A 27341-nucleotide genomic window follows, 5' to 3' on the forward strand; every position below is an offset into this window, starting at 1 on the left:
GGAAAAGAGTATTGTCAGAAGTAAGATATGCTCTGGTTGCAGAGTAGAACTACCAAAAAATGACAGCTTTTAGTTGACTGGGACTGTTTTGATGATATAATAAATCTGTCTTCTAAGCATCTCCTGTTAGATAAAAAGCTCTGCAGCTACATAAAACAAAGGGCTAATCTGGTGCAAACTGATTCTCCAAAACTGTTAGCTTTTTTTTTTTTTTTCTTCTCCCTCTGGGCACAAATTTGAACCCGTACACACTTACACTAACTGCAGAAGTATGCAGTATGCCCAGGTCTCTCTAGTACTGGGGAGCCCAGAACTGGACCCAGTACGCCAGGTATGGCCCCACCAGTACTGGGTAGAGGGGAAGGATCAGCTCCTGTGACCTGCTGGCAAAAATTTGCCTAATGCAGCCCAGGATACCATTAGCATTCTTTGCAGCAAAGGCACACTGCTGGCCCATGTTCAATTTGGTGTCCACCGGGACCCCCAGGTCCTTTTCTGCAGAGCTGCTTTCCAGCTGGTGCCTGGGGTCCTCAGTTGTGCTGTTGGTTGTTGCCAAATATTACAGCTCTTCCTAGGCTGAAGCTTATGGGAGGAGGACTGTGCACTGTGGATAATTGGTGAGATCAAAAAAAAAAAAAAAAGGCAAAACAACTTGAGATAAAGAAATGCAGAGTATTAGTAGTTGCAGCTTGGGGAGAACAAAGTTCGCGATGCCGCATGTGGCTCTGTACAACACAAGCCCAGACAACTTCTAGAGTGTGGAGCAATACGCAAGAATTGCAATAAATTGCATCACTTTCGTAAAACTTTGCCAGAACTTTGCTTTTATAGCACACACATTAAGATGGCTATAACAGCATTAGTGCAGAGACATGACAGGCAATGTTACACCAGAAGGGAGTGCATTTGTCAGGGGATGTGTAATTGGTGAAGGAAAACTAGCAGCTGTTGAAACAAAACATCCAAATGAGCTGAAAGGTGCTGGGGGTGGCTGGGTGGGTCCCCTTGTCTTCTGCTGTATTCTTGCCTCTAGGAATGATTTTAGGTAGTTTCTAAAAGAGGAACTAGAAAGCATTATTATTCTGATTTCTAGAGGGAATGCAATTTGGTGGTGGTTAGCACTGTAAGACATGGTGCTTATCTCACTGTGGTTCCTTCTCTCACTGCTGGATTATCCTTTTCCTTTTTTTTTTTTTTTTCCTTTCCCCAAACACGTTACAGTTTAAGAATTATACCTGAAAGCTTTTTATGTAGTTAGTATTTCAAGTACTTCTTGGATGGTCTCTGCCTCTACGTTCAGAAAGCACTCTTTTTTCCCAGTGATGGCACTAATCTGGCTATCTTTCTCTGACTGTGAGAGCTATCCCTAAGAAAACCTGTATAATTTATTATCTTTGATATCTCTAGTTCTCTGTAGAAAGTGCTTGAAATTTGGCATGGATACCTAAGTGTTGGGGAGTTATACATAAGCTTAAGAAAGATTACAGTCGCATATTGACTTGCATTTGCTGTTACGCAGGAAGTTGTTTGCAAATACGTATATGCTGATGTATTCAGTATCAGCAGAATTACAGGCTTTTTTTAGGCCTTCATTTGGGAAAATAATAATAAATGACAGCATACATCTTGTTTGGGTGACAGTTTTTGGCAGACTTAGATTAAGATGTATTTTGCATGCAGTCTTATTTTAGGAGGATTTTTTTTTCCTTTTTTATTTTATTTTTACAGCATGTACTCTGAGGTGTACACCTGAAGCCCTCAGCTGGGTAAAGCTGTAAGGAGCGTGACAAAACCGCAGGGCTGAACTCACAACAGATCAGTGAAATTTTAAGGAGAAAGGAAGGCAAGGAGGAGGATGAAATGAGGTAATACAGACGGAGCACACTGCAAGGGTGCCCGCTGCACTGCCTCTCCTATCCTCTAAAGGCAGATGAAGCAGCGTGGTGCCTGTGAGGGACATTTGAGGAAACCTAGGCCTAACGTGGCAACCCCATTTCGGGGGCCGTGTTTCTGCGTGGAGAGGGCACTGCTGCTCGTGACAGCGTTACAGAGCACAGCCCCGGGCGGCGGGGCGCTGCCACCTCACGGCTCAGCCGCCACTGTTGCTCTGGCCACCACGGTGCCTGAGGGGGGATGGCGACGACCCTTCCCTCTGGGGACTGGGGGCTGACTCCAAACGACCTTTCCCTCAGGGGCGGGAGCGGTGCTCGGTCTCCGCAGGGCCGCCCCGGGGCCTCTGAAGGCCGGCGCCTCGGCGCCGTAATGGAGGGAGGGGAAGGAACGGGCGGTGCCGATCCGCGCATGCGCCCGGCCCGGCCCCGGCAGGGAAGGAGGGAGGTGGAGGTGGGGCCGGAGCGGCTGCGCGGCGAGGGCGGCGGAGCGGAGGAGAAACTCCAGAGGGGAAGCGGCGGCCGCCGGCCTCCACCCCCCGGTAGCGGGAGGAGGAAGCGAAGCGGGCGGCCGGGCCGCCGCCGGCCCTGAGGTGCACGGTCCCGGCCGGAGCTCGGGCGGGCGTTTGGCTCCCCTCCGCCGCCGAGGGGAGGAGCAGCGGCGTCCCCGCAGCCCCGTCCCCGGCGGATGAGCAGCCCGCGGGGCGGCTTTGGCGGCCTCGCCATGGCCGGGCCCCGGCGGTGAAGGCAGCGGGAGCCGCCTGCGGCCGTGTCCGTGCCCGCGCCCGGCCGGGAGGCAGCGCAGCCACCAGGGGGCGGGCGGGGAGGGGGATGAGCGCTGCCGCCGCCGCCGCCTCCTCTGCGGGAGCCGCCGCCTGCACCGGGGCCGAGGGCGGCTTCTTCTTCCTCTCGGGCGGCTCCGCGCCCATGGGGCCCGAGGAGGGCTCGGCCGGCGGGCTGGGCGCCCTGGCGCCGCCGTCGGTGGGCTGCCGGGGCCGCTACCAGCTGCTGCTCTCGGGGAAGGCCCTGGCCGACAGATACCGGAAGATTTACACGGCGGCGCTGAGCGACCGGGAGCTGGGGAGCCACCCGGGCAGGTAACGAGCGCCCATCCCGGCCCTGCGCCCATCACCGGGCGGGGGGCTCTGTCGCACCCCTCCCTCCCCGAGGCCGGGGCACGGCTACCTGTGCCCGCCTCCCCTCCCCCAGCGAGGCTTGGGGCGAGATGACGCCCTTTTCGCCAACGGGGGCGATGCGAGCCCCGGGCCGCCCGGTAGCAGGGCGATGGCTCGGCCCCGTGCTGCAATCCGGGGCCGGTACAGGATAACGGGACCCCGCCGGGGCTGGCCGTGCGGCTGTCACGGGCTAAACCAGCCCACGGGTGCCAGCCTCGCACGGCACCTGCCCGTCCTGCCGGCGGGGCCGTATGTCAGAGCAGCCTTTCACCATCCTATTTTTTTGTTCGTTTCGGACATCGCTGCCCGCGGGAAGCGGAAAGATGAGGGAGAAGAAATGGGGCGCCGCCGGGGCCCTGAGGAGGAGGAGGAGGCTGCCGCCTCATGGGAGGGGGGCGAGGGGTGGTGCTAGCATGGGCACCCTCCTGCTGCTGCCCCGGTGCTCCCCGCTGTGCCCCTCTGGAGGTGGTTGGGGTCGTGGATGGCACGGAAACGGGGCCTTGAGCCGTGATAAGGCGTGGTGGGGGTGGCCTGACGGCAGGAAGGAAGACCCTTCAGTCGGTGTTGAGTTGGTAAGTGGCTGCACAGCACGAGGTGCTTGGCATCCTTGGGTGTTTTCTGGGTTTTGTTTGGTTTTCTGCCCGACTTGAACAGCAGGGGTCACTTCCCCCACAAAAGGCTGCGTATGGGAGTGTGTAATAGTGTAAGAAACTTAAAGAATAACGTAATCTTCCCAATGTGCTCTTGGCAAGTGCCAGGAACGTGTGCTGTCTAACACTGGCATTTGACATCTTTGCAATTTCTGAGTTCTCTTCAGATCATATGACAGGGAAGCTATACCTTTTTACATATGTATATATTTTTATATGTGTATAGATAATATATATGCGTGTATATATTATGTATACATATACATATGTATACATATATTTATAATAAAGTATGTATATACATGTATTTATATATATACATATAGTACCTGTAAGTTTTCTTACCCTTGTTCTTCCTTAGCCCAGCACTCATGCCTTTTTCCTTTACATCTTTTTTTCCAACTTTTGAGCATTTAATCTTGGGACTGCAAGTGCTAAACGTGAAGAAATCTATGTTAAGCTTTAATCAGATGTGATTGTTCAGATATTCAATCTGAATTTTTACATTGACATGCCTGTACTATTTAAAGCTGTAGTTTTGAGCTTTTGTCCTCAATGGTTTTTGGTTTCAGCATAATTCAACTGGTATCTCTTCTACTTACTGTTGTAGAAAATACTAGCTTTAAGTGGGTGTAAATTTCAATATTTTTAATACATTCTTAATGTATTAATTTTGACTCCAAGATATCATAAATTGCATTCATTTTGAGTCTGTTTCCAACTAACAGGTTACTATGAGAATGACAATTAAAAGAGAAATGATGACATTCAAAAGTTGCTGTGTATCTTCAGTTTTGAAGACTAGAGTTAGTCACTTGTCTTGGCTACATTTTATAATCTTGCAGTAAATCACAGAAGCCACAATCTTCTGTACAGGGGAAACAGATTGTGTTAAGGTATTAGGCAGGTGAATGCCAGCTAATTAATTATGGTGAATACAGTCAGTCTGGATAGTAGGAATTTTAAGAGGTTTAATGTTTAATAACCAGGTGTTGCTCACCATCTCTTGATACTGACCCCTAACATCTCTTGTATCAGACTGATGGCAGCCAACGCACTGCTCATCATCTCCACCCTTTTCCATAGCAATGTCAAAACATTCCAGTTTAAGATTTGAGAATTTCAGCTACCTGGTGGTCTTTAAAAAGAAATTGTGAGACATTACTAACATTTTCCTGTGCTCTAGGGCTCTCTGCTTTGAAGGATGATAGTACAACCTGCTTGCGATATGTTGACATAGAATTTTTGCTTCATGTCTGCAAAATTGTGCTCTGTACTTAATAGTGTGATCAATGCCTCATTGAGCCCTTTTATTCCAAACACTGACTTAAATGTTTATGAAGAACTAGAGATCCGTATTAGAATGCTTGTGCACAGAAGAGGAAATGAGGCATTGTGAAGGATGTTTAAAAGTTGCACGTAAGATTAATTTCACATTTGCAAGGTGTTTGTGCTAGCTGTCACCTGAAAACAATGAATATCATGTGGTGAGTAGGATGGAGTAATTTGCTTTGAAACAGCGCTAGCAGTGTTTTGCATATCCTCCTGTAATGCTGGCCGTGGTGTTACAAAAACTTTGGTCGCCAAAGAAGATGGTTTGGTTGCTATGCTTGTTACCCGCACCATGTTTACATAATTATTTATATAGTCTCTTGCAGTAACAGATTAGAGACTCATGCTGGGTTAAAATTAACTTGGCAAAAATGGCTTGTTGTAATCCAGCCTAATTCCCCGATCTGGCTCACCTTGCGATTGTACCCATGCTTGTGACAGCGTGAGGGGAAGGTTGCACAGAAATCTTTGCACAGAGAGGTGGGAGGAGAGAGGCTGCTTCTTTTGCCACCAGTGCCAGTCTAATAATTTTATGAAAGGGAGCAGAAATAAAGTATCTAATCCTGTAATTTAATGTACAGCCATCTTTGGTCAGATGACAACTTTAAGAATCTGTTACAGTGCAGAGCAGTGGGAAATTTGCATGTCAAATCAAGATTGGTTTGGAAGATGAATCTACTCTGAGTATGTTTAATCTGTAGTTTGTGCTTTGTGGCTACCAAAATACATGAAGGTGATCGTTAATGGCATTATGGCTGGTATGGCCATGAGGGTCTGTAAAACGCTAGTAGGAAGTAGGAGTCTCTTCAGGGGACAAGTAAACGTTTCATGTTATTAGAACATGAACCCACTCATACATGGCTTCTGAGTGGATGAAACTCGAAGTCTCCTCTCTGTTACTGAGAATAATGGAAGTTCTTAAGTGTTTTCACTCCTGAAACTTTGTATTTACAAAATAGGGCACTTTAAAGGTATTTTTGATTTTCACGTTTTGCTGTCTTCAAATATATAGTTTTTTTTTCTGATATATCACTTGGAATTTAATCCTAACAAACACCTCTATCCAACTGAATTGCTGCTACTAATGCTTGTGTATCTCAGGGCTTTCCCTAGACTGTCAGACCCTTTGCTTTTCTTTTACTTGTGTACATATACTAGAAGAATATCAGGTAGGTTTATTGTGTTCTTTGAAATCTTCTGTCATATACAGATAGAAATGAATTTGTAATGGCTTTTGTGTGGCCTGTCTTGTAATGAAGATGTTTACTGAATAATTTTGACTAATGTGAGTTTTTAATGTTATAGTGACAATATATTCTGAAATGATAGTAATTTCACACTCACATCTGAGTGTTTTCCCATCTGGTTTGCAGCTATCAATTGATCTTTACCAAAAAGATAGATTTTTTTTTTTCCTGAAGAACGTAAACTCAGCAATTGTGAAAGTAACATCAGGCAGAAAGATCCAAGAATGGTTTCTGAATAGCTGCTTCTTTGATCCCATATGCATTTTCAATTACTTATAAGGACTGTGTCTGGATTTCTCTAGTAATATTAGGTGTCAGAAATGCAGCAGTATTTATTGAATAATAACGAGTAATAATATTGAATATACTCTTTATGCTCCTTACTAAAGTGAGTCATCCTGCTGAGCTTATCAGATTGTTAATTTGTTCTTTACATAGTTGCTAGAAACAACCTATCAATTAATGTAGAAGCATTAGGAACTTAAAAATACAGCTGCTTTTTCTGGATTACCTTTTTTTGTCCATTACTTCCTAGCTAGAGTTGCCTCTTTTATGTTAGTTCCCACACAGAAAAAAATGTATTTGTGTTCTGGGAAGAAAAAAAAACAAATCTAATGATGTGAAGTGGCTTGCCTTGAGACCAAGGAAAATTTCAGTTATTGCTGGAGTATAAGATTTCTGCTATTGACCAGAAATCAGATGGGTGTTTCTCCAGCCATTTTGACTGAAGAAGAGGCAGCCAATGTCTTTTGTTTCATGATGATTCTTTCCACTGGATCATAAAGAAACTTGGGGAGGTAGGCAAGCTTATCTGCACTCATAGTGGTAAACTATACATCCTTTGGAGCAAATGGATCACTAGTTCATTGTTTAGGCCTTTCACAGTTAAGTGAAAGTCTGAAGTCTTCCCATATGCCCCTTATGCTCAAAATGCAACGCTTATTTGGCTGTGGAGTACTTTAAATTTATGCTTTATAAATATATACTCTTCAAAATTTTATTGGAGAAATGCTATTGAAATAATTCACCTTTGTGCTAAGTTGTTAAAGCATGTGTAGAAACCATGTTTATTATATTTAGATATATGAAGTTTGTGTAGATGTGGTAGTTGGTATACCAGAAAGCCTAAATTTCCTAAGATCTAAAGTCTTTACAAAAGCTATAAGCTGCTTTCTGTTTGGGACTTGATACTTCTTTTGTTTTGTTTTTGTTTGATTAAACTATAATTGCAAAAAGCTTGGAAGTATTCATTTGATTGTAAAAGTAAGGTTAGTATACATAGAGACCAATGAAATGATTAGTGGTGTGGGTTTTTTTTTGTGAAGAACTAAGTATTCTTTTCCCGCTTTACTCCTGTAAAAAGATTTGCTTCTCTGTTTTTCAATTCTTGTGTTTTGTAAATGTCATTTTACCAAAAAGAAAGTTGAAGCAAGTCCGTATGTAAACTTAAAACTTTATTTTATTAGAAAATTTGTGCGCTGCTGAATCTTACATTAAACTAACCTTTCCTTTTGAAAAGCTAGTAAGAGTTGCTCTCTGCTTCAGGCATTTTAGCTGCAATATAGCAATGCTTTAATACTTTATTTTCAACCCTGGATATGGGGAGAGCAGACTTCAGGTTACTCGGGGAACTAGATAGTAAGGGCCCCTGGGAAACTGCTTTTGAAGGCACTGGGGTCCTTCAATGTTGTTCACTTTTTGGGTACCACCTCTTAGGAGCACAGGAACAGGCAGTTTGAAAATCTTGGAAGTCAAGGAGGCAGGACAGAGGCTGAGCAGGAAATCACGAGAAAGAGAGATCCTGATCCTTCTACAGATCAGGAGGAAAAAGAAAGTATGGACACTGAAAGTAAGGTTGGGTGACATGGGAGGACTACAGAGATGCTGTTGGCCACTGTAGGGAGTTCCCAATCAACTCAAAGCTGGCAAATGCTGTCCCAGTTTTCAAGAGGGTCAAGAAAGAAGATCCTGGTAATTACAGGCCTGTCAGTCTCACTTCAGTGCCTGGTAAAGTTATGGAGGAGATTATTCAGGGAGTTATTGGCAAATGTCTGAAAGACAACACAGTCTTTGGACACAGCCAGTACAGGTTCATGAGGGGAAAGTCCTGTTTAACAAACTCAGTTTCCTTTTATGACAAGGTTACCACCCATCTAGGTGACCAAGGAAATCCAGCTGATATAATCTTTTTGGATTTCAGAAAAGCTTTCAATACTGTTTCTCACAGTATCCTTCTGGACAAAATGTCCAGCATACAGCTAGATAAATACATAATGTGATGGGCGAACGATTAATTGGCTGACAGGCCGGGCTCAAAGTGTTATAGTAAATGCAGTTACATCAGGCTGGCAGCAGTCCCTAGTGGAGTTCCACAGGGCACCATTTTAGGGCCAATTCTCTTAAATGTTTTCATAAGTGACTTGGATGCAGGACTCAAGTACATATTAAGTTTGCAAATGACACTAATTTATGAGGAGCTGTTAGCTCCCGCTAGGGTGGAGAGGCCTTGCAGAGAGATCTGGACAAATCAGAGGGCTGGGCAAATCACTAATGATATGAAGTTTAACAAGAGCAAGTGCTGGATTCTGCACCTGGGATGGTGCAACCCTGGCTATATGTACAGACTGGGGGATGTGAGGCTGGAGATCAGCCCTGCAGAAAGGGATCTGCTGTTCTGATTGATGTCAAGTTGAACGTGAGCCAACAGTGTGCCCTAGCAGCCAGAAGGGCCAACCATGCCCTGGGTTGCATCAAGCACAGATGGGCGTTGCTAGCTGGTCAAGGAAAGTGGTGGTCCCGATCTGCTCTGCGCTAGTGCAGCCTCACCTTGAGTGTTGCGTGCGTGGTTTTGGGTGCCATGATGTAAGAGGGACATAAAACTATTAGCATCCGAAGGAGGACTACAAAGCTTGTGAAGTGCCTAGAGGGCAAGATGTGTGAGGAGCAGCTGAGGCCCCTTGGTGTGTTCAGCCCAGAGCAGAGCAGGCTGAGGGGAGGCCTCATGGCGGCCTGCAGCTCCCTCACGAGGGGAGCAGAGGGGCAGGCGCTGAGCTCTGCTCCCTAGGGACAGCAACAGGACCCGAGGGAACGGCATGGAGCTGGGACAGGGGAGGGTCAGGCTGGGTGTTAGGAAAAGGTTCTTCACTGAGACGGTGGTTGGGCACTGGATCAGGCTCCCCAGGGCAGTGGTCACAGCCCTGAGTCTGCCAGAGTTCAAGGAGTGTTTGGACAATGCTCTCAGACACATGGTCTGATTTTTGGGTGGTCCTGTGTGGAACCAAGAGCTGGACTCAGTGATCCTTGTGGGTCCCTTCCAACTCAGGATTTCTATGACTATATGATTTATTCTGCTTTTAGTTAGTTGGGATTAACTTGTTGTTAAACTAAAGCCATGTATTTTATATATCCTTTTCACATATATTGTGATAATGGAAGTTGTTTTACAGATGTTTTTTGTTTTAGAGATGCTATAGTAGGTGCTTAGTCTAATGTGGTTTGTGTTTCTTCAGTGTTGGCATAGAAAATGGAATGGGAAAGAAGCAAGTAACCTGTCTGATTGCAAAATTATTAAGAAGTCAAGTTGATAAAATGAGGGTGAAAGCACTGGCAAATAGACTAAAATTTCTAAGCACCTTTAAAAAGACAACGTGAATTCTCTCTTTCTCTGATTTGAAAAATTATAAAAAATGGAATCCATGAGGGGAATATTCTGTTTCTGTGGATTGCTAGAAAGGAATTTCCATTTTGCCAAAATGGATGTGGAAACTTCATTAGATGTCTAGTGATGCTACAGGAGACCTTTGTCTTTGTAGTCAGGCGTCCTTATATTTCTTATGAAGGAGGAGCGTATGTAATTTGGAAAGGCACTAATGCATGTGATAGAATCACACTGTGTGGTTCTTCTATTTATTTTGGAGTACAAAATAATACTGTGTGGAACGTCGTGTTTTTCTGTCACAAGTTCAATTGCAGGCCGTGCTGGAGCTGAACAGAAGTTACAAAAAAAAGCCCTGTGAAACTAGCTTTTGTAGCTCTGAGAGCGTGCTTGTATGAATGCGTGTCAAGTATCAGCAGCTACTGTGTGAGCTGCTATTTAGGGACATTGGGAGCGTGGACCAGCGGAGAAGGAAAACAATTATGTGCAGAACATGTCAGTTTGTTACCAAATCATTTGTATTGGGAATGTACCAATTTAGCAGTAATATTTTGATCATTATTGGTTAAGGCTTCTTAGTGTTTATATTGTAATTGTGTCGGGAAGCATCTTTCCAGAAAATTATGACAGCAGATTGCTGCCTCTTTTTCCCATTATTGGCTCTTCTGTTTCAGCTTCAGGATTCTTATAGACACTATTTAAGCGTAGGTAAGGCCCTATGTCATTTTCCTTTCTTGGTAGATTGATCCTTGATGTTTGGTGATCTCGTTACTGCTGCTAACTTTGAGGATCTTGGCTACTCAGCGTGTTCCAAAATACTGTGTTTCTAAAATAGTTTATCCTTTCTGAACGTCAGGTTGTGGATTATTGATGAGAATATTTGTGTGAATGTGATTGTAGGTGTTGGTATCTATACAGTGGCAAAATCCTCAACTGCAGCAAGACCTCTGACTCAATTATTAACTTTATACTTGTAGTAGTCAACTCTGTTACATTAAGTTCATGTTACATGAAATTTCTTCCACTTGAAACCAGCAAACATTGCCTGAATATTCTGCTGAAGTTCACAAGAATTTGGAATTTTAATACCCAAACATAAAAATAATACAACTTCTAAGTAGGACAGGATGAGAAAAAATGGCATATTAGATTTGCAACATTTGTGGTTTACTTCATTTTCCTTAATATTTTAACCAGTGACTGATTTTTTTCTAATTTATTTCAAGATGGGCCACAGCTTTATGGTTAAAGGAATAATTAGAGCTAATTTTGCTTAATTGGGATTGGACTTCCATTTTTTAAAGACGTATGAGTTCTGATGGCAATTTAATATCAAGTCGGATATTCTGTTCTCAGCAATCTTCAGACTAATCTGCATGTCCCTGGGATTCTTCCACCTACTGATTCGAGACCATCTGTTTATGTGTTCCAGTCTCTTTTTTTCTTTCAATGCTAGTTTGTGGTGGGGGTTCTTTTGTGTTTTTGTTGCTGTTTTGTTTTTAAACTGTGAGGGAATGCCAGTTAATGTTTCGATTCCAGTTATGCTAGCTGCTCTGGCAGACTGGTGGTCTGTTAAGTGACAAACAGAAGCAGTTAAGGTTAGGCTGGAGCTGGAGTAATATAAGAAGTTACCATCCCTCGCTGCTGGCTGTGTTAAATGAGTTGAAAGGGCTTTCTGCTTCATGAGAGCTTGATGTTGAATTTGTGCTTCCACTGTGTGAGGATTTTTTTTTTTTTTCTTTCACATCTCTTCTACTCCCTGCCCCATCCCCTGCCATATTATGCTATTCCTCTTGGCCATGATATCTTGACGATGCTGTAGTAAATTCTTCTCTTGATATGACTACTGATGTGTTTATAGAGGGCACATATAACATATCAGTAAGTCTTTTGTACTGAACCATTTCCTGCAAACTGTTTTGTGTCCTCCGTTTACTTTGGAAACTGGACTCCTTACAGCATCTCTCGAAAACATGGTTGCATTTCTCCTTCTTACTTTGCTTGCCATAAACAGTGCTTCAGACTGAGATGCTGGTTGGAATAATAGTCTTAGAATTAATGAAAGCTTTTATATTTTAAATGTACTCTTGCTAAGTAATCTTTCACAGTCAATTCCTACCACTGTACCACTCCAAAAGGTGAGTACTAGAAATTGGCACAGGAGAGTGGGCTACTTGTGTTCTAAATGGCTACACTAAGATACGTGGTTTTTATATGTTTAAATATATGCTTCATTTTTTTCTTAGCAACCAATATTTCTTAGTAAATAGCATATCATAGCTCAGTACCTTCCTTCAGACTGATACATGTGTGGGACTAAGTTTTTATTGTTATAACCGTACGATACTTCTTTCTTTGCATGTGATATATCTATCGCTACTTTAATGTAAGAAAACTGTGGGTATTTTTCTTAATAATTTAAAAAGTCTAAACCTGCACTAGTTGCACAGCCTAGACAAGAAACAAAAGTTCAGCTACCTTGTCCCCACGTAAATCTGGAGCACTTTGGTTAGATTAGTGCCATTCCTTATTTTTCATTTTCTTCCCTTGATTTTACTTGATTCATGTTCCCAAGCATAATCGTTTAAGGTAATGGTTTTTCAGCTGTGGTTTGTGAACTCCTGGAGAACAATTCATAGATTCTGTGAAAGTGGAAGTAAGATAAGGTGAAAAAAAAATAAGCCCGTTGTTAGTGGTTTTAAATTCATTAGAATGATTCAAACCACTACTGAAAATTTTTATAGGTCTACAAATCTAAATAATTGGAAGTGTCTTCTATAACTTGTGCTGCAGTGTCATAGGATTTAGATTGTTTTGATCATGGGCTCTGTCAATCTGGAAAAATACCTTGCTAAGAGTTTGAGCCTTAACAAGGTCAAACCCTGAACTCTTTGTTTCACTTCTACAGCATTCTCTGTCTTGCTGATAACATCACTCATCTTTTCTGTTGCTGAGCCTTTATGTTTGTCTTTGTACAGATCCAATCCAATGATTGTCTTTATACAGATCTGTGGCCAGTCTTTTGCATTACATTGAGATGAGCTTGATCTTAAATACTGTATTCTCCTGTTATTATTATCACAGTTTCATCTCTCATATCTTGATTTTTCTCGAAATATTCTATCCCCTTTCTCTTCAAACTCTCTATCCCATTTTATCACTAGAATATAGTAGAATATAGAGTGTTGACCATTTGGAGAATGGTAAGTTTTCAGTAGTGTGCACTAGGTGGTTGCAGCTTGTGCTGTCCAGTGAAGATGGTGCAGTATTTGTTTCTTTGTAATAGTAGTCCCTCTGTCTAAGGATTTAGTACTGTCATTAACAGCTGTAGTGTGCTTTTTCTTAAAGTGTGCTCTCTTTAAGTAAAGTTCTTCCTTAATTTCATGGAGCTGATTCTCTAAATTAAAATTCTGCTGATATGATTAAAAAAAAAAAAGAAAAAAGCTTTGTACATGCTTCAGTTTTGGTGGTCACATTTGGATAGGAAAGTGGCCAGAGGTTCTGATACTGTTTGTGCTATGGCAGAAAGACTTTTTTATTTTTACCTAAGCAAAAAAAAAAAAAATAGCCCTAAAGCTGTCTGTAGAGGTGAGAGATACAAAATGCTTTCCTTCACACTGAAAAACTAGAAGTAGAATGCTTTACTTACATGTATTCTTGCAGATCTAATTTCATGGATAATGTTTCAGCTAATTCATGAAAAATCAGGTAATTACAGAAAAGAAACTACACCTGTCAGTGATTGTGTTGAGAAAGCATTCTCTTTGTGCAGAGAATACTTTGTAGGTGTGCTTCCTTGTGCGTTCTCTGTGCTACTAAAACAGCATAAATATATCATAAACATTTTATTTGTAAAAGGGAAATTTCTAGATACTGTTTTGCAGTTCTGCTGTTCTGTCATGGTTAAATTAAAATCAGATCTGTTTCACTTGTATAGTTGGTTTAAAGGTTTAAAAAGGATATTCCAGCAGGCTGAATAACCTGCATCCTTAAGCCTCCAAAAATTAGATTTTCGAGGAAAAAGGATGCTAATTGTTTTAAAAATTCATGTAATAGTAATAATAATATAATGTTATGTCATAAACTTGATAAATTGCTCTGAGTTATGAAACTAAGTCGTCGTGATTAAAACGATGTGCAATTTCTGCTCACAAACAGCAGCACATTAAATTCCCAACTGAGAAAGTAAGTAATTTTTTTTTCTTTTTCTGTACCAGAGTGTGCAGGAAAGAGTCCCAGACTGTAGTAGCATGGCTGTTAGCCTTAGCTGTATTCCAGACGTTTGATGTCTTAACTTACCTGTAGCTTCTGCTTAGCTCTGTATTCTTCCTCATGCAGTGTTCTCCCAAATCCATCAGACTCCTTTTTTGATTTTTTTAAACCTTTTCTCTTCAGATCCTTTAAAAGCCCAGTTTAGCCTGTCCTACTAGCTTGCTTCTGTTTTACTCCTATTTTAATTGGATTGCAGTTGATATTCCTTGCCCTGATTTACAGATTGAAGTGGCTAGATTTTTGGTGATTTTTCCATTTGTAGATAAACTGCTTAAGCTCTGACTTGCCTTTTATATTGGCATGGTGAAAATATACATCAGAATGCTTTTTTTAATAATGCAAAGAAGATAGTACAGAAACTGGTAATGGTTTGGGGGACATACATGTGGCTGTTAGAATGACTGTTGAGCTATTGCTCACTTTAGTAAAAAGTAGTGGAGTTCCTCAAACATTAGATCTCAGAAGTACCACATGAAGATAGTAATGCTAGTAATGCTTATCAATATTTGAAGTGATCTGAAGATAATATTTTTTTTTATCAACAATCAAAAAAAATCAAGCTTTTATTATTTTGGGAAAGAATTGATTGTACTGTCTAGTTTTGTTTTGAGATCTGTCACTCAAGCTGTGTGGTTTCCTTCTCCAATGATTCTCACCGGTGAGTTCCCTAAAACATCTGCAGCCCACGATGGAAAGTAATAGTACTTCCACTATTTTTCAACAACATCTACAGATACCTTCAGGGCAGAGAAAGCAGTGATATTCTTTACCTTTCCTTCAGTAAGGCTTTGGACACTGTGTCCCGTGACATCCATGTAGACAGGCTGACAAACTGTGTGTTAAATAAGCAGGCTGTGAGTCCAGAGGCTCATGATCAGTGACACAAGTGACACAGAGGAAGGCCTCTAGTAGTGTACCACAGGGGTTGATGCTGGTACCAATACTGTTTAGCATCCTCATTAACGACCTGGATGTTGAGACAGAGTGCACCCTCAGCAGATTTGCCAGAGAACAAAACCAGGACTGGTGGCTTATACACCACATGGTTGTGCTGCCATTTAGAGGGACCAGGACAGGCTGGAGAATGGGGCTGAGAGGAGTCTCATCAAGACCAGCAAAGGGAAACGTACAATCCTGCATCTGGGGAGGAGTATCCACAGGCACTAGTAAGTGCTGGGGGGCTGGCGAGCTGCAAAGCAGCTCTGCAGAGAAGTAGTTTGGGGTGCTAGGTGGACAACAAGCTGACTTTGAGCCAGTAATGTGCCCCTGTGGCAGAGAAGGCAGCTAGCCTTCTGGGCTGGGTTAGGAAGTGTTGCCAGCAGGTCGAGGGGAGGTGATCCCCCCTGCTCAGCTCTGGTGAGGCTGCATCTGGAGAACTGAGTACAGTTCATACCAGAGAGGCTTTGACCGTTTGGCTTGTTTAATTGCAGCACATGTTTCACAATCATGAATAACCTGTGCTATAGTGTCCATGGTCAGGTCCACCCCTCAGTCACGAGCCCATCTGTATGTTGCATCTCTACCTTGATGGCCTGAGGTGTCATGGGCCCATCGGGCTATGAATAATTCACCTTTATGTTGCCAGTCCAGGTCCACCTGAGCCACTTCAATCTTAGCAGCCTGATCCACCTGCTGGTTGTTTTGATGTTCTTCAGTAGCCCGATTCTTGGGCACATGAGCATCTACATGGCGTACCTTTACAACCAGGTACTCTCCTCAGTACAGGACAGACATGGAGCTACTGGAGAGAGTCCACTAAAGGGCCACACAGATGCTGAAGAGACTGGAGCACCTCTCCTGTGAGGAAAGGCTGAGAGAGCTGGGACTGTCAGCCTGGAGAAGAGAAGGCTCAAGTGCAGTCCTGTCAATGTGTGTAAATACCTGGTGGGAGGGAATGAAGAAGAGTTAGCTAGGCTCTTCTTGGTAGTGGTCACTGACAAGACAAGAGACAATGGACACAAAAATCATGGAATTCAATCTGAACACAGGGAAACACTCTTTATTTTTTTTTTTTTTTAAACTGTGAGGGTGGCCAAGCACTGGAACAGGTTGCCCATAGAAGTTGTGGAATCTCCTTCCTTGAAAACTTGAAAATGTTCAGAACCCAACTGTATATGGTCCTGGGCAACCATCTCTAGCTGACTGTGCCAGAGCAGGGCAGTTCCTAGAACCACAGCATGGTTGAGGCTGGCGGGGACCTCTGGAGCCTATGTGGTCCAGCCTCCTGCTCTAGCAGGGACACCCAGAGCAGGTTGCCCAGGACTATATCCAGGTGGCTTTTGAAGGTCTCCAAGGAAGGAGACTCCACAACCTCTCTGGGTCACCTGTGCCAGTGCTTGGTTACTGTCCAGCAAAGTTATCTCCCTTCTAACCTACATGAGCCTGTGATTTGGTAATTCTTAGGAAAGTAGCCCACGATGAGAAAACATTTATAAGAGCTTTACCTGTTGTCTTCTGACAGGAGGTGTCCCAGGGAACAAACCCAAGGGGTGTTGAACAGTCTCGCAGCAGAGCTGTGCTCAAGCTGTGGTGGTCATGTTACTGTAAACATGTATTGGACCTCCATGCCGTAGTTCAAGGGAAGTAGAGGGAATAAGAGGGGAACTGAAAAGGTAGCAACAGATGCAGTTTTAAATAAAAGCTACGCGGTTGTCCTAACATTCCTGTAGGAAGAGGTGCGTGGTAACAAGATCCAATTTTACTATTTCGTATCATCAGCTCTGTCACGTGAGCAATTTCTGGTTTGTCCCAACATTTTATTGACTTCCCTTCCACCCTTCCTTTGGTTTTATATTTGACGGATGTTTATCGGTTGTTAACAGCAATGGTCTATGCCCTGTAAAAAATAATAATAAAAAAAAAGTAAAAAGCAAGTAACTTCTTGCAATAAAGGAAGAAATACAGTCCCACAATTTTGAGCTCTTCAGCCTTGATAACCCTTTTTTCTTTAGTGTTCCTTTCCACTATTTTGAAGCCCTTAATAGTTGAACTTCCATAGCAAAAAGACAGTGAGTTGTAAGTATCTTGCTGACAGGCACACTAGTATTTATCAGCTGTGGTTCTCCGTTATGCTATGTGATGTTAAGATCAAACTTGAAACTGGATTACAAATTAACAGCTGTTTTGGAGCACTTTGGAGGATGGAGTAAATGGCATGGGAGATAGGGAAGCCCAGCAGAGGCTGCGGTTGCTTTAATGTCTCTCTGTAATGGCTCTACCCTTCATCTGTGTGATCACGTATCAGATAAATTGTTTAGAAGATAAAGAAAAAGCACAAAATACACATCATTGTAGTTCATCAGAAGAGTACTGATATTTTTCTGCGTGATTGAAAACTGATGCAGATCCAGTAGAAAAGACAGTAGTGCCTCATGATATGTTAAAACAATTGCAATCAGTGATGAAGGCAAGAATAGAGAACTAACAGGCTAGAGAGTAGCTTGGTGTTTTCACAAACCTGATGAAATTCCTGTGTATGTTGGTTGGAAAAACTGGCAACAGGCTGAGACAATTTCAGAGCTATTAGGAATTATCTTGGAGACTTCATAGATGTATGAGGTTCAAAAGACTGATACAAAGCAGATTGATAAAAAGTCCCTGAATAAAAAATGGATGAAAAAAGACTCGATGTACTACATCGAGCTAGACTACATTTCTGAAAGTACTGAAAAAAAATTTCTAAATCAAGGTGGTAAGTTAGACAAAGTGGATATATGATGAGCCCTGTCTGGGTGTTGTGGTTTAACCCAGCAGGCAGCTCAGCACCACACAGCTGTTCGCTCCACCTGCCCCCCTCAGTGGGATGGGGGAGAGAACTGATAAAAAAGTAAAACTCCTGGGTTGAGATAAGGGCAGTCTAATAGAACAGAAAAGGTGTGTGTGGGGGGAATACAAAAAATACACAAAACAAGTGATGCACAATGCAATTGCTCACCACCCGCTGACCAATGCTCAGCCAGTTCCTGAGCAGACCCCCAGCTAACTCCCCTCAGTTTTATTTCTGAGCATGCCACGATGGCCAACCTGGGCCGGCTGTCCTGGTTCTATCCCCTCCCAGCTCCTGGAGCACCCCCAGCCTGCTCACTGGCTGGGCATTGTGAGGAGCTGGAAAGTCCTTGGCTCTGTGTAAGCACTGCTCTGCAACAGCGAAAACATCAGTGTGTTATTAACAATAGTTTTCCCCTAAATCCAAACACAACACCATACCAGCTACAGTGAAGAAAATTATCTGTAACCAGGACACTGGGAAACAATACTTGGTCACTATTAACAGTTATCTAAAATTATTTTTCAAAAAATATGGAAGAAAATTAGTACTTCCCCCAAATAATTTTAAGTGTTAAACTTATTTTAAGTCAGATGATAGTTAAGTTTGGATCCAGCTCTGGGTATGGACCCAGCCTGTCCTTCAACTTAGCTTGCTATGAACTGAAGCAAGCCCAGAATATCTTGTTGTTGTAGATCAGCTAGGAGTATAGAGATCTCTACATCTAGCCTTGGGTCTGCTCTGGGAAGCACACTGAACTTCAAACAGACGCAAATAAGAAAAGTTAGTGTTGCCCCCATCTACTCTGGCTGGACTGTAGCCTTCCTGTAGTTGAATATTTTTGCACTGCCTTCCAGCTGCTAATTTGGCTGCTCCTGTTCTAATGCAAAGTGGGTTTATACCTGTTGAGACACCCACTGTGGCTACGTGCTGCCAACCGGCCTGCTGCCAGACAGCCCAATTCCTGGAGCAGCAGTGGTTGTGCATCTGGATCTGTCCTAGGTCCTGAACTGCTCCATCTCGGCAGCCGTGTTTTTGGAGACAGGATTGAGGTTGGAGATGAAAAAGTTTGTAGGTGATGCAAAGTTGGGAAAGATTGCAAGTATTACTGAAGATAATAACCTCAATAAATGTTTAGCTCTAAGGGAAAACAACCAATATGAACAAATGTAAAACCAAAGTGAATGAAAGTTAAGGTAAAAGTTCTTCATGATAGCTTCTACACGTTATATAAAATTATGAAGTGAAGGTGTCATGCTGTTGGAGTGATTTTGTTTTTGTTTTGTTTTTTTTTCAAAGTGCATGACAGATTCTTTTCTGTAGGAAACCTGAAGTAATTCTCGGCCTTTTGTTTGTAGCTGAGGATTGGGGGGTTTCATTGTCCCTTTTCCTGAAAAGCTAGGTATGATTATAAGATAATGAAATTCGTGTCAGTGATGTAAACGATCTGTGGTTTAAGCTGAAGGAACTGAGACTGTTTAATTGGCAGAAGACTTTTATTTCTCCTGAGAATTGAAATAAATTCAGGCTGGTCATGGAAAAAGAGGAAAATAAACTTTTTTCTACCACGAAGAAGTAAAAAAAAACACCAAACATTAAATTGTCATAAGGGAGATAAAGACCTCACAAAGAGCTTGATTAAGACCTCACAAAGACCTTTCCCGTAGGATTACCAGACATGATGACAGCATGATCAATAGTATCGGCAGTATATTGGCAGTATTTAATAACTTCATAGGGAAAACACCTGTCAAGAGTTGTTGTGGGTTAACCTTGGAAGGGAGCTAAGCAACATGCAGCCACTTGCTTGTTCCTCTACCTCCAGGGGAATGGAGCAACAAGAAATGAAGAGTAAAAGTTAAAAAAAAAAAAAAAAAAACACGAGTTTTGACATAATTGGCTAATTATGGAAGGAAAAGTGGAAGAAGAGAGAAAGAAAACAAAAGTGATGCAAAGGCAATGACTCACCACTCCACAGGTTGACCCATGTTCATCCAGTTACTGAGCAAAAGATAGCTAACCTCCATAAGCGCCTTATTTTCCCTTTTTTTGCTGCTGAAAATGTTGCTATAAGGCATGGAACACCCTTCAGTTAGTTGGGGTCAGCTGCCTGGTTGTGTCCCCACCAACCTCTTGTGCACCCCCTGATCTATTCAGTGGGAGATCAGGCATGCAGACTGAGAAGCTGGAAAGGCCTTGATGCTGCACGAACGCTGTTCAGCTGTAGATTTCTTGTGGTTTAATCCCAGTCAGTAGCTAAACATCACACAGCTGCTGTCTCACTCCCCCTCCTCAACAGAACAGGGGGACAAAATAGAATGGAACAGGAGCTTGTGGGATGAAGGAAGGACAGGGATCTCACTCACCAATTAGTGCCACAGGTAGAACAGACTCAACATAGGGAATATTAATGCGATTGTTGCCAGTTGGTAACACTAGAGAGCAGTGAGAACTAAAAGTAAACTGAAAACACCATCAACACCAGTCCATCTTCTGCTTCTTTCTCCTGAACTGCATGGGGGAACAGGGAATGGGGGATACAGTCAGTCCAGAACACTTTGTCTCTGCTGTTCACTCATGGTTATTCTCTTCTCCTGTTCCCACATGGGATCCCTCCCATGGGTGCCGCCCTTTCTGAAGTGATCCTACATGAGCTTCCCATGGGCTGCAGTTCTGGCCAAGAACTTGCTCCTGTGTAGGCTCTCCGCAAGCTTCAGCCTCCTCCAAGCCACATCCACCTGCTCCACCGGGGGCTCCTCCACGGGCTGCAGCGTGGAGATCTGCTCCATGTGGGACCCATGGGCTGCAGGGGGACAGCCTGCTCCACCAGGGGCCTCTCCACAGGCCGCAGGGGAACTTCTGCTGCGTGCCTGGAGCACCTCCTGCCCTCCTTCTGCACTGACCTTGGGGTCTGCAGGGCTGGTTCTCCCTCCTCACTCTCCCAGCTGCTGTTGAGTAGCAGGTTTTTTTCTTTCCCCTTACATAAATCTGCTCTCCCAGAGGCCCAACAAGCATCACTCTCACTGGCTCAGCTCTGGCCAGCAGCGGGTCCCTTTTGGAGGTAGCTGGAACTGGCTCTGATCTGACATGGGGCAGCTGCTGGGCTCTGTTCACAGAGGCCAGCCCTGCAGCCACCCTGCTACCTTGCCACATAATCCCAATACAATGTTCAGCTAACAACAGTGTGTTATCAGCATTGTTTTGGTTCCAGATCTGAAGCACAGTGCCTTATGAGCTGCTGTGAAGAAAATTAACTATATCCCAGCCAGGCCCAGTACAGGAATGAAGTGGAATTTGACTTTCTCTGCTGTACCAGGGAATGGAAAAATTAACCTTTTTGGTTCCTTCCTACACACTGCTTTTAATGATTCTAGACTATTTTCCACTTGTCAAATTATGTTCTAGATTGTCTGTACATTTGAAGTTTGAAAAAGTGTTGTTAAAGATTGGGTACACACTGTCCACATTACAGAATCACAGAATGGCCAAGGTTGGAAGGGACATCTGAAGATAATCTAGTACAACCCCCCTGCCGAACAGGATCATCTAGAGCACATTGCGCAGGATGGCATCCAGGCGGGTTTTGAATACCTCCAGAGGAGACTCCACAACCTCTCTGGGCAGCCTGTTCCAGTGCTCTGTCACCCTCACAGTAAAGAAGTGCCCCCTCATATTCAGCCAGAATCTCCTGTGCTTCAGTTTGTGCCCATTGCTTCTCATCCTATCGCTGGGCACAACTGAAAAGAGACTGGCTCCATCCTCTCAACACCCTCCTCTCAGATATTTATATACATTAATGAGGTCTCCCCTCAGTCTTCTCTTTTCCAGGATCCGTTTTCTTTTCAATTGATCCATCTGCACAGAGCAGCTATTGATGTTGCATGTAAGCATGTTTTTTGTCATGCATTTACAATACCCACAGATATTGGTTACATACAAGATACGGTGTGTATTGATTCAAGTGATTGGCTTGTCTTAATATAAGCATATATTTTAGGTGTGGTGGTATGCTTTTAATCCCTTGTTTTCTTGTTAGCTTTGCATAGTACTGCAGTTTTCATTATGCTAATTCCCATAGAAGTCTGCTTGTATGCCTAAATTTGCTGTGTTTGCTGATCCAGATGGTGAACAGATGAAAAGCTCAGTATGTCTCTACTTGGAAGCATAATCAGAAACATAGCAAGGTACCAGGAAAATGCTAAACTCAGGACTAGAAAAAATGTACTCCTTCCATAATGTAGAAGCAAAGTTACAGAGCAGTCAAATTTTACTTCAGTATGTAAACACTGAGGATCACAGTATGGTTGAATTTGGAAGGGACTTCTGCAGACTGTCTAGTCCCACATTTCTGCATAAAGTAGTCTTTTTCTGTAAAGCTAATTTCCAGTCAGTTGACTGATAGTGTGTACAGGTGCACAAGGTTATTCCTTCCCAGATGCAGGACTTCGCATTTCCCTTTGTTAAATGTGATGACATTCCTATTGTCCCATTTCTTCAGCCTGTTGAGGTCCCTCTGAATGGTGGCATAACCATCTTGTGTATCAACCATTCCTCCAGATTTTCTGTTATCTGTAGACTGGCTTGAAGTTGGACTCTGTCCTATTATTCACAACCCTGTGACCCCAGCCATTTGGCCAGTTTTCAGTCCACATTTATCTAGATTGTACTTCCACAGTTTGTATGTGGGGATGTTGTGACTGACAGTGTCTAAAGCCTTACCAATGTTGAGATAAACAATATCCATTGCTCTCCTGTTACCTGCCAAGCCAGCCTTTTTGTTTAGAATGAAAGTTTGGTCAAGCATGATTTCCTCTTCATAAATCCAAGCTGACTGTTGTCACTTTCTTGTCCTTTGTATGTTAATTTCATTTGCTCAATCACCTTTCTAGGTGATGAAGCTGACAAACCTGTACTTCTCCAGGTCCTCCATCTTACCTGTGAAGACAGGAGGAACGTTTGTTTTCTTCAGGTCAATTGCTATGACCTTTCAAAAATTATTAAGAGTGGCATTGTAGTATCAGCAGCTAGCTCCCTCAGTACTTGCAGGCACATTCTGTCAAGTCCTGTTGACGTGTGTATGTCCACTTTATTTAAATGTTCATTAACCTGATGCTCCTCCACTGAGGGTAAGTCATCCTTACTTTCCCTCTGGTCTCAGTAGCATGTGATTGCTGAATTCTAGTCTCATCATTAAAGATGGGGGTGGTCAAAGTGACCTGGTCCTTACCTTGTTCAGCATTGGGCTCACGTTTTCCCTAGTATTCCTTTAGTTACTTGTCCTTTTTGTCCTTCATATCCCATGCCAGATTCAACTCCAGGTGGGCATTGGCTTTTATACACCCATCCCTGAACGCTCAGGCAGTGTCTCTGTATTCCTCCTGGGTGACTTGACGCTGCTTCAACCTCTTGTGTGCTTCCTGTGCTTCCTTTTTATGCTTGAATTTTGTCAGGGGCTAATTGTTCATCCATGTAGGCCTCACATCACATTTGCATGCTGCCTGCATGTGTGAACAGGCTGCTTTTGAGCTTGGAAGTTGAAAATGAACTCTCCTGCACGCCTTTCTCTAGGAGACTGTACTCCCATGAGATTCTTTAGAGTAAATCTCTGAACAGGCTAAAGTCTGCTCTTCTGAAGTCTAGGGTTGTAATTCTGCTTTTGCCTTGCTCCTTTGTCTCAGGACTCTGAACTCCACTGTCTTGGTGTTAATGCAGCCATGGCTGCCCCCAACCTTAATGCACCCAACTGGCTCTTCCTTGTTTAAATGCCAAGTCCAGCAGCATGCTTTCCCTCGTTGACTCCTCAATCATCTGTGTCACGAAATTACCACCCAGGCACTCCAGAAACCTACTGCGTTGCTTGTGCCCTGCTGTGTTGTCCTTCCAGCTGATATTGGGATGGTTAACCTCCCCCATAAGGATCAAGGCCTGTGAGGTTTCTTGCAGGCCTCATCAACTTTTTCCTGTTCAGGCTGCGTGTAGCTGACACCCAAAATACTGTCATATTGGTCTGCCCTAATCCTAACTGTTAATTTCTCAACTGGCTTTGAGAGTCATCGAGAACAGTGTCAACTATTTCATCTCCTGTCTAGATCATGAAAAGGACAAGGACAATTCACTTGCATTATGCAACAACTATGATAGATGTTCTGGTGAAGTTTGGATGTGGGAAGATAAAGGAAAATCATCAAACTAAATGGTAGAAATGTGAAAATTACTGTGTTTGCAACATCTTTTGAGGTATAAATTAAAACCTCCCAGAGACTAAAAGAAGGGAGTAATGAAGTCATTGCATTTTTCAGGCAGTCATTTTATATTGATGCAACTTGGTTTACTCAAAATAATCTTCTCTTCCTCATCTCTCTTACAAATAAGTCTGTAGTATTTTAGCTCTGCAGCGGTGACGTAGGAGTAGTGGTGCTTCTGTGTGCTGTTGGGTGACTGTAAAGATAAGTCTTTGAAAAAACTATGACTATCAGATGTTGTAATATGTTTATTTAAAAAAGAAAATCACAAAGGCGTTTAGACTTCCTGCAAATCCAGTACCACCCTGACAGTTTGCTAGGTAGAACTTGAGATAAATAACACTCAGCACACAAAACGAATTTGAGAAGGAACAGAAGTTTTAAGTTCATGAATCACATCAGGACTGTTAAGCCTTGGGGGAAGTGTTCTGTTTGCATTTCCTCAGGTTTTCCAAACAGAGTAAGATCAGTGGTTTTGAGGCAATCGAGAAGCATCCCCCTAGCAATGCAGCAAATATTGCAAACGCTAGCTAATGCTACTTCTGATTTGAAACCAGATGAGCTAAACATGCTGTTACTTCCTTCCACTAGAGATGCCACAAAGCTGAATGGAAGTTGCAGTTGTGTCATTTAAAAGCCCAGCAATCAGTTGTCGCCTTTTTTTTCCTTTTTGGTTTGAGACAATTGCTAAATATTTGAGAGTAGAACATTGAGAGTTGAACATCTGTGTGATTTTACATCTTTGCTTTTATTTTCAGTGGATTTTTCTCTAGAAGCTGTAATAGCACTACTCACGCATCCTTTGCCACAAACATTTTACTGTCAAGGTCTCCTCGTGTTCTTTACTCATTTGATTCCCTTTGTGGCCTAAATCAAAATTAGTAATTTAGTCTCAAATGCTGAACAGTTCACAGAAAACCTGCCTAAGTCTTGCTGATAATCAAAGTTTGGTTTGTGTGTGATACTGATAAACAGTATCAATAGCTGGCTTGAAAGTTAAAGGCTAAAGGCCTTTTGTCACTGGAATTAGACTGTCAGCAGAGAGTTTCAGGACCTTTGCACATGACAGTTTACAGCAATTTACAATTGTGAACCAAAATTTAATTAATAATTTAGCTAGAAAATCCAACTGAACCAAGCTATATCAGGTGTTGTTAATCTTCAGCCAGTAGAAGAAACAGGCAGATAATTAATGCTTGTGGTTTTGAACTGGAAATGACTCATAATCTGCTTAATGTTATTTTTCATGAAAATACTTGACCACATATTATCTTTCCTATCTCAATATTAAACCTCCTGTCATAATGGCGTGTAACTGTAGAGCTGTGAATATCGTGTATGTCTTTGTTACATGCAGGTAAATTATAAACAGGTGATATGAATATAGAAATGTTTATATTAGTGTTGATGGGTGTTTTTGTTTGCTATTTGTTTTTAATGATTAATTGCTTACTAGTTCTAAAGTTTCTTCTGGATACAGGGTGAAAGTATACTTCCTGAAAAAAATGTTTGAATTTCAGTATCCTTGAGATTTTGTTTTAAGAGAAGAAAACAAGAAAGAGAAATGTGGATTTTCAGTATGGCTTTTCTATACTCAAGTAGTTTGCATGCAAAATTTTATTTAAGCCTAAAACTTGCAGAAAATAATGACTGCAGTAGTGGAGCGACTAGGTAAAGCTTATATTTGCAGCATCTGTAATAGTTGATATGTAAATGTAGGAGATCACAGCACCACCATTTGAACTCTGAAAGAGGAAGTAAGCCCATTGCTGATCTTTTCCACTCGCTAACTGAAGAAAACATTATCTAGGTATTATTGACAAATGAAATTAGTCCTTAAAATGACAAGGGTTTTGTCACTTTGGAGATGAGCCCAGTCTTAGAAAGGAGAAAAAGGAGGTTTCATTTTGAGGTGTTTGTTGATAAATACACACAATGAGAAAAATAGGCACCAAAATAGGGACAGCTCCTGTGACATATTTACAAAATGGAAAGGAAAAAGTGCTTGTAATGTTTGTAGACTATAGCAAATTTGGAGACTTTACAAGGATTTTGGCAGGCAGGATTAAATTTGAAATGTCTTGGCAAGTTGAGTTACTGCCCTTTTTTTTTTTTTTTTTTTTAAAAAAAAAGGAATAAAAAGAAAACCCCTCTTGAAGTTGGCTCTGGTAAGTGCAAATTGTACTGTGCAGTTGTACTGTACTAAAAGGCACAATTAAAAGTACAAGTAGGTAAAGAGTAATGCAAGCTCAGTTTGGAGGTTTGCAGGAAAAAGTTTTCAAGTTATGGTGGGTTGTGTGAAGCTGGCCAGGTAATACCTAGAATACAGTTAAGTGTGACCTTGGAGGCATATGAGGCAATTCTTCCTCCTCTGCTCAACAGTGAATAAATAAGTATTGTCTTAGTTTTAGTCATTGTGGTTTACATTTGGTATGGACTAAGAGAGTCCACAATAAATCCGGACTTTTACACGTGAATTTAGGATAAAAGTTTTATAAGAGGGTATTTGGTCCAGAGAAGATTGAGTGACTACAGAACAGAAGGGACTACAGTGTTCTTTATGTTTGACAACAGAATAAGAATTGATTGCATTAAACTGTAGTAAGGAAGAAGAACTTGTCCAGTGTAACTAAATAGTGAAACGGACTATGGAGGGTGGTTGTAGAAATTCAGACATCAGAGATTATGTGGATTGTTACTACTCCTTCCTTCCTCTTAAATATGCTGGGCAGACTCTTATATATTGATCCTTTACTGTTGAAGGGACCTTTGGAGGTCATCTAGGTTCTCTTCATAAGCTTTAACATACTGTATTTTTCCCCCCCTCAACTGAATTGCCTCTCGTAACTCCAGGATGATGGTAGTTGCTCCTTTTTATATACAAGACTCAAAATTTATAAGAAAAGTGGGGAAGTGATTTATTTTTGCAGGAAGTGTCTTGAAGAAGTGTGTGCCACCCTCTGAGTGTTAATAGATGAAGGTGGGAAAGGTGATGAAATTTCTAGTGGGCAGCTTTTCTGGGATACTCTTTGCAGGGTTTCTTTGAGCTTGTTTTGTGACTGGTGAGTGTCAATCAAACTTCAGTTTCTAGCTGTTGACTGCTGGACCACAAG

General features: G+C 42.4%; 1 protein-coding gene across 2 annotated transcripts in view; it reads left to right on the forward strand.

Annotated features, from left to right (window-relative positions):
• The first annotated feature begins 2338 nt into the window (after positions 1–2338).
• The window catches only part of MYCBP2 (MYC binding protein 2), a 196503-nt gene continuing 171500 nt past the window's right edge, over positions 2339–27341 (forward strand). For both annotated transcript variants that reach the window (XM_050708276.1, XM_050708273.1), the window contains exon 1: positions 2339–2986. In XM_050708276.1, the coding sequence (XP_050564233.1) occupies positions 2721–2986 (266 nt within the window). In that variant the 5' untranslated portion in view covers positions 2339–2720. The remainder of the gene's footprint in view (positions 2987–27341) is intronic.

Source organism: Cygnus atratus, chromosome 1 (assembly GCF_013377495.2).
Source record: "Cygnus atratus isolate AKBS03 ecotype Queensland, Australia chromosome 1, CAtr_DNAZoo_HiC_assembly, whole genome shotgun sequence".
Taxonomy (NCBI): Eukaryota; Metazoa; Chordata; class Aves; order Anseriformes; family Anatidae; genus Cygnus; species Cygnus atratus.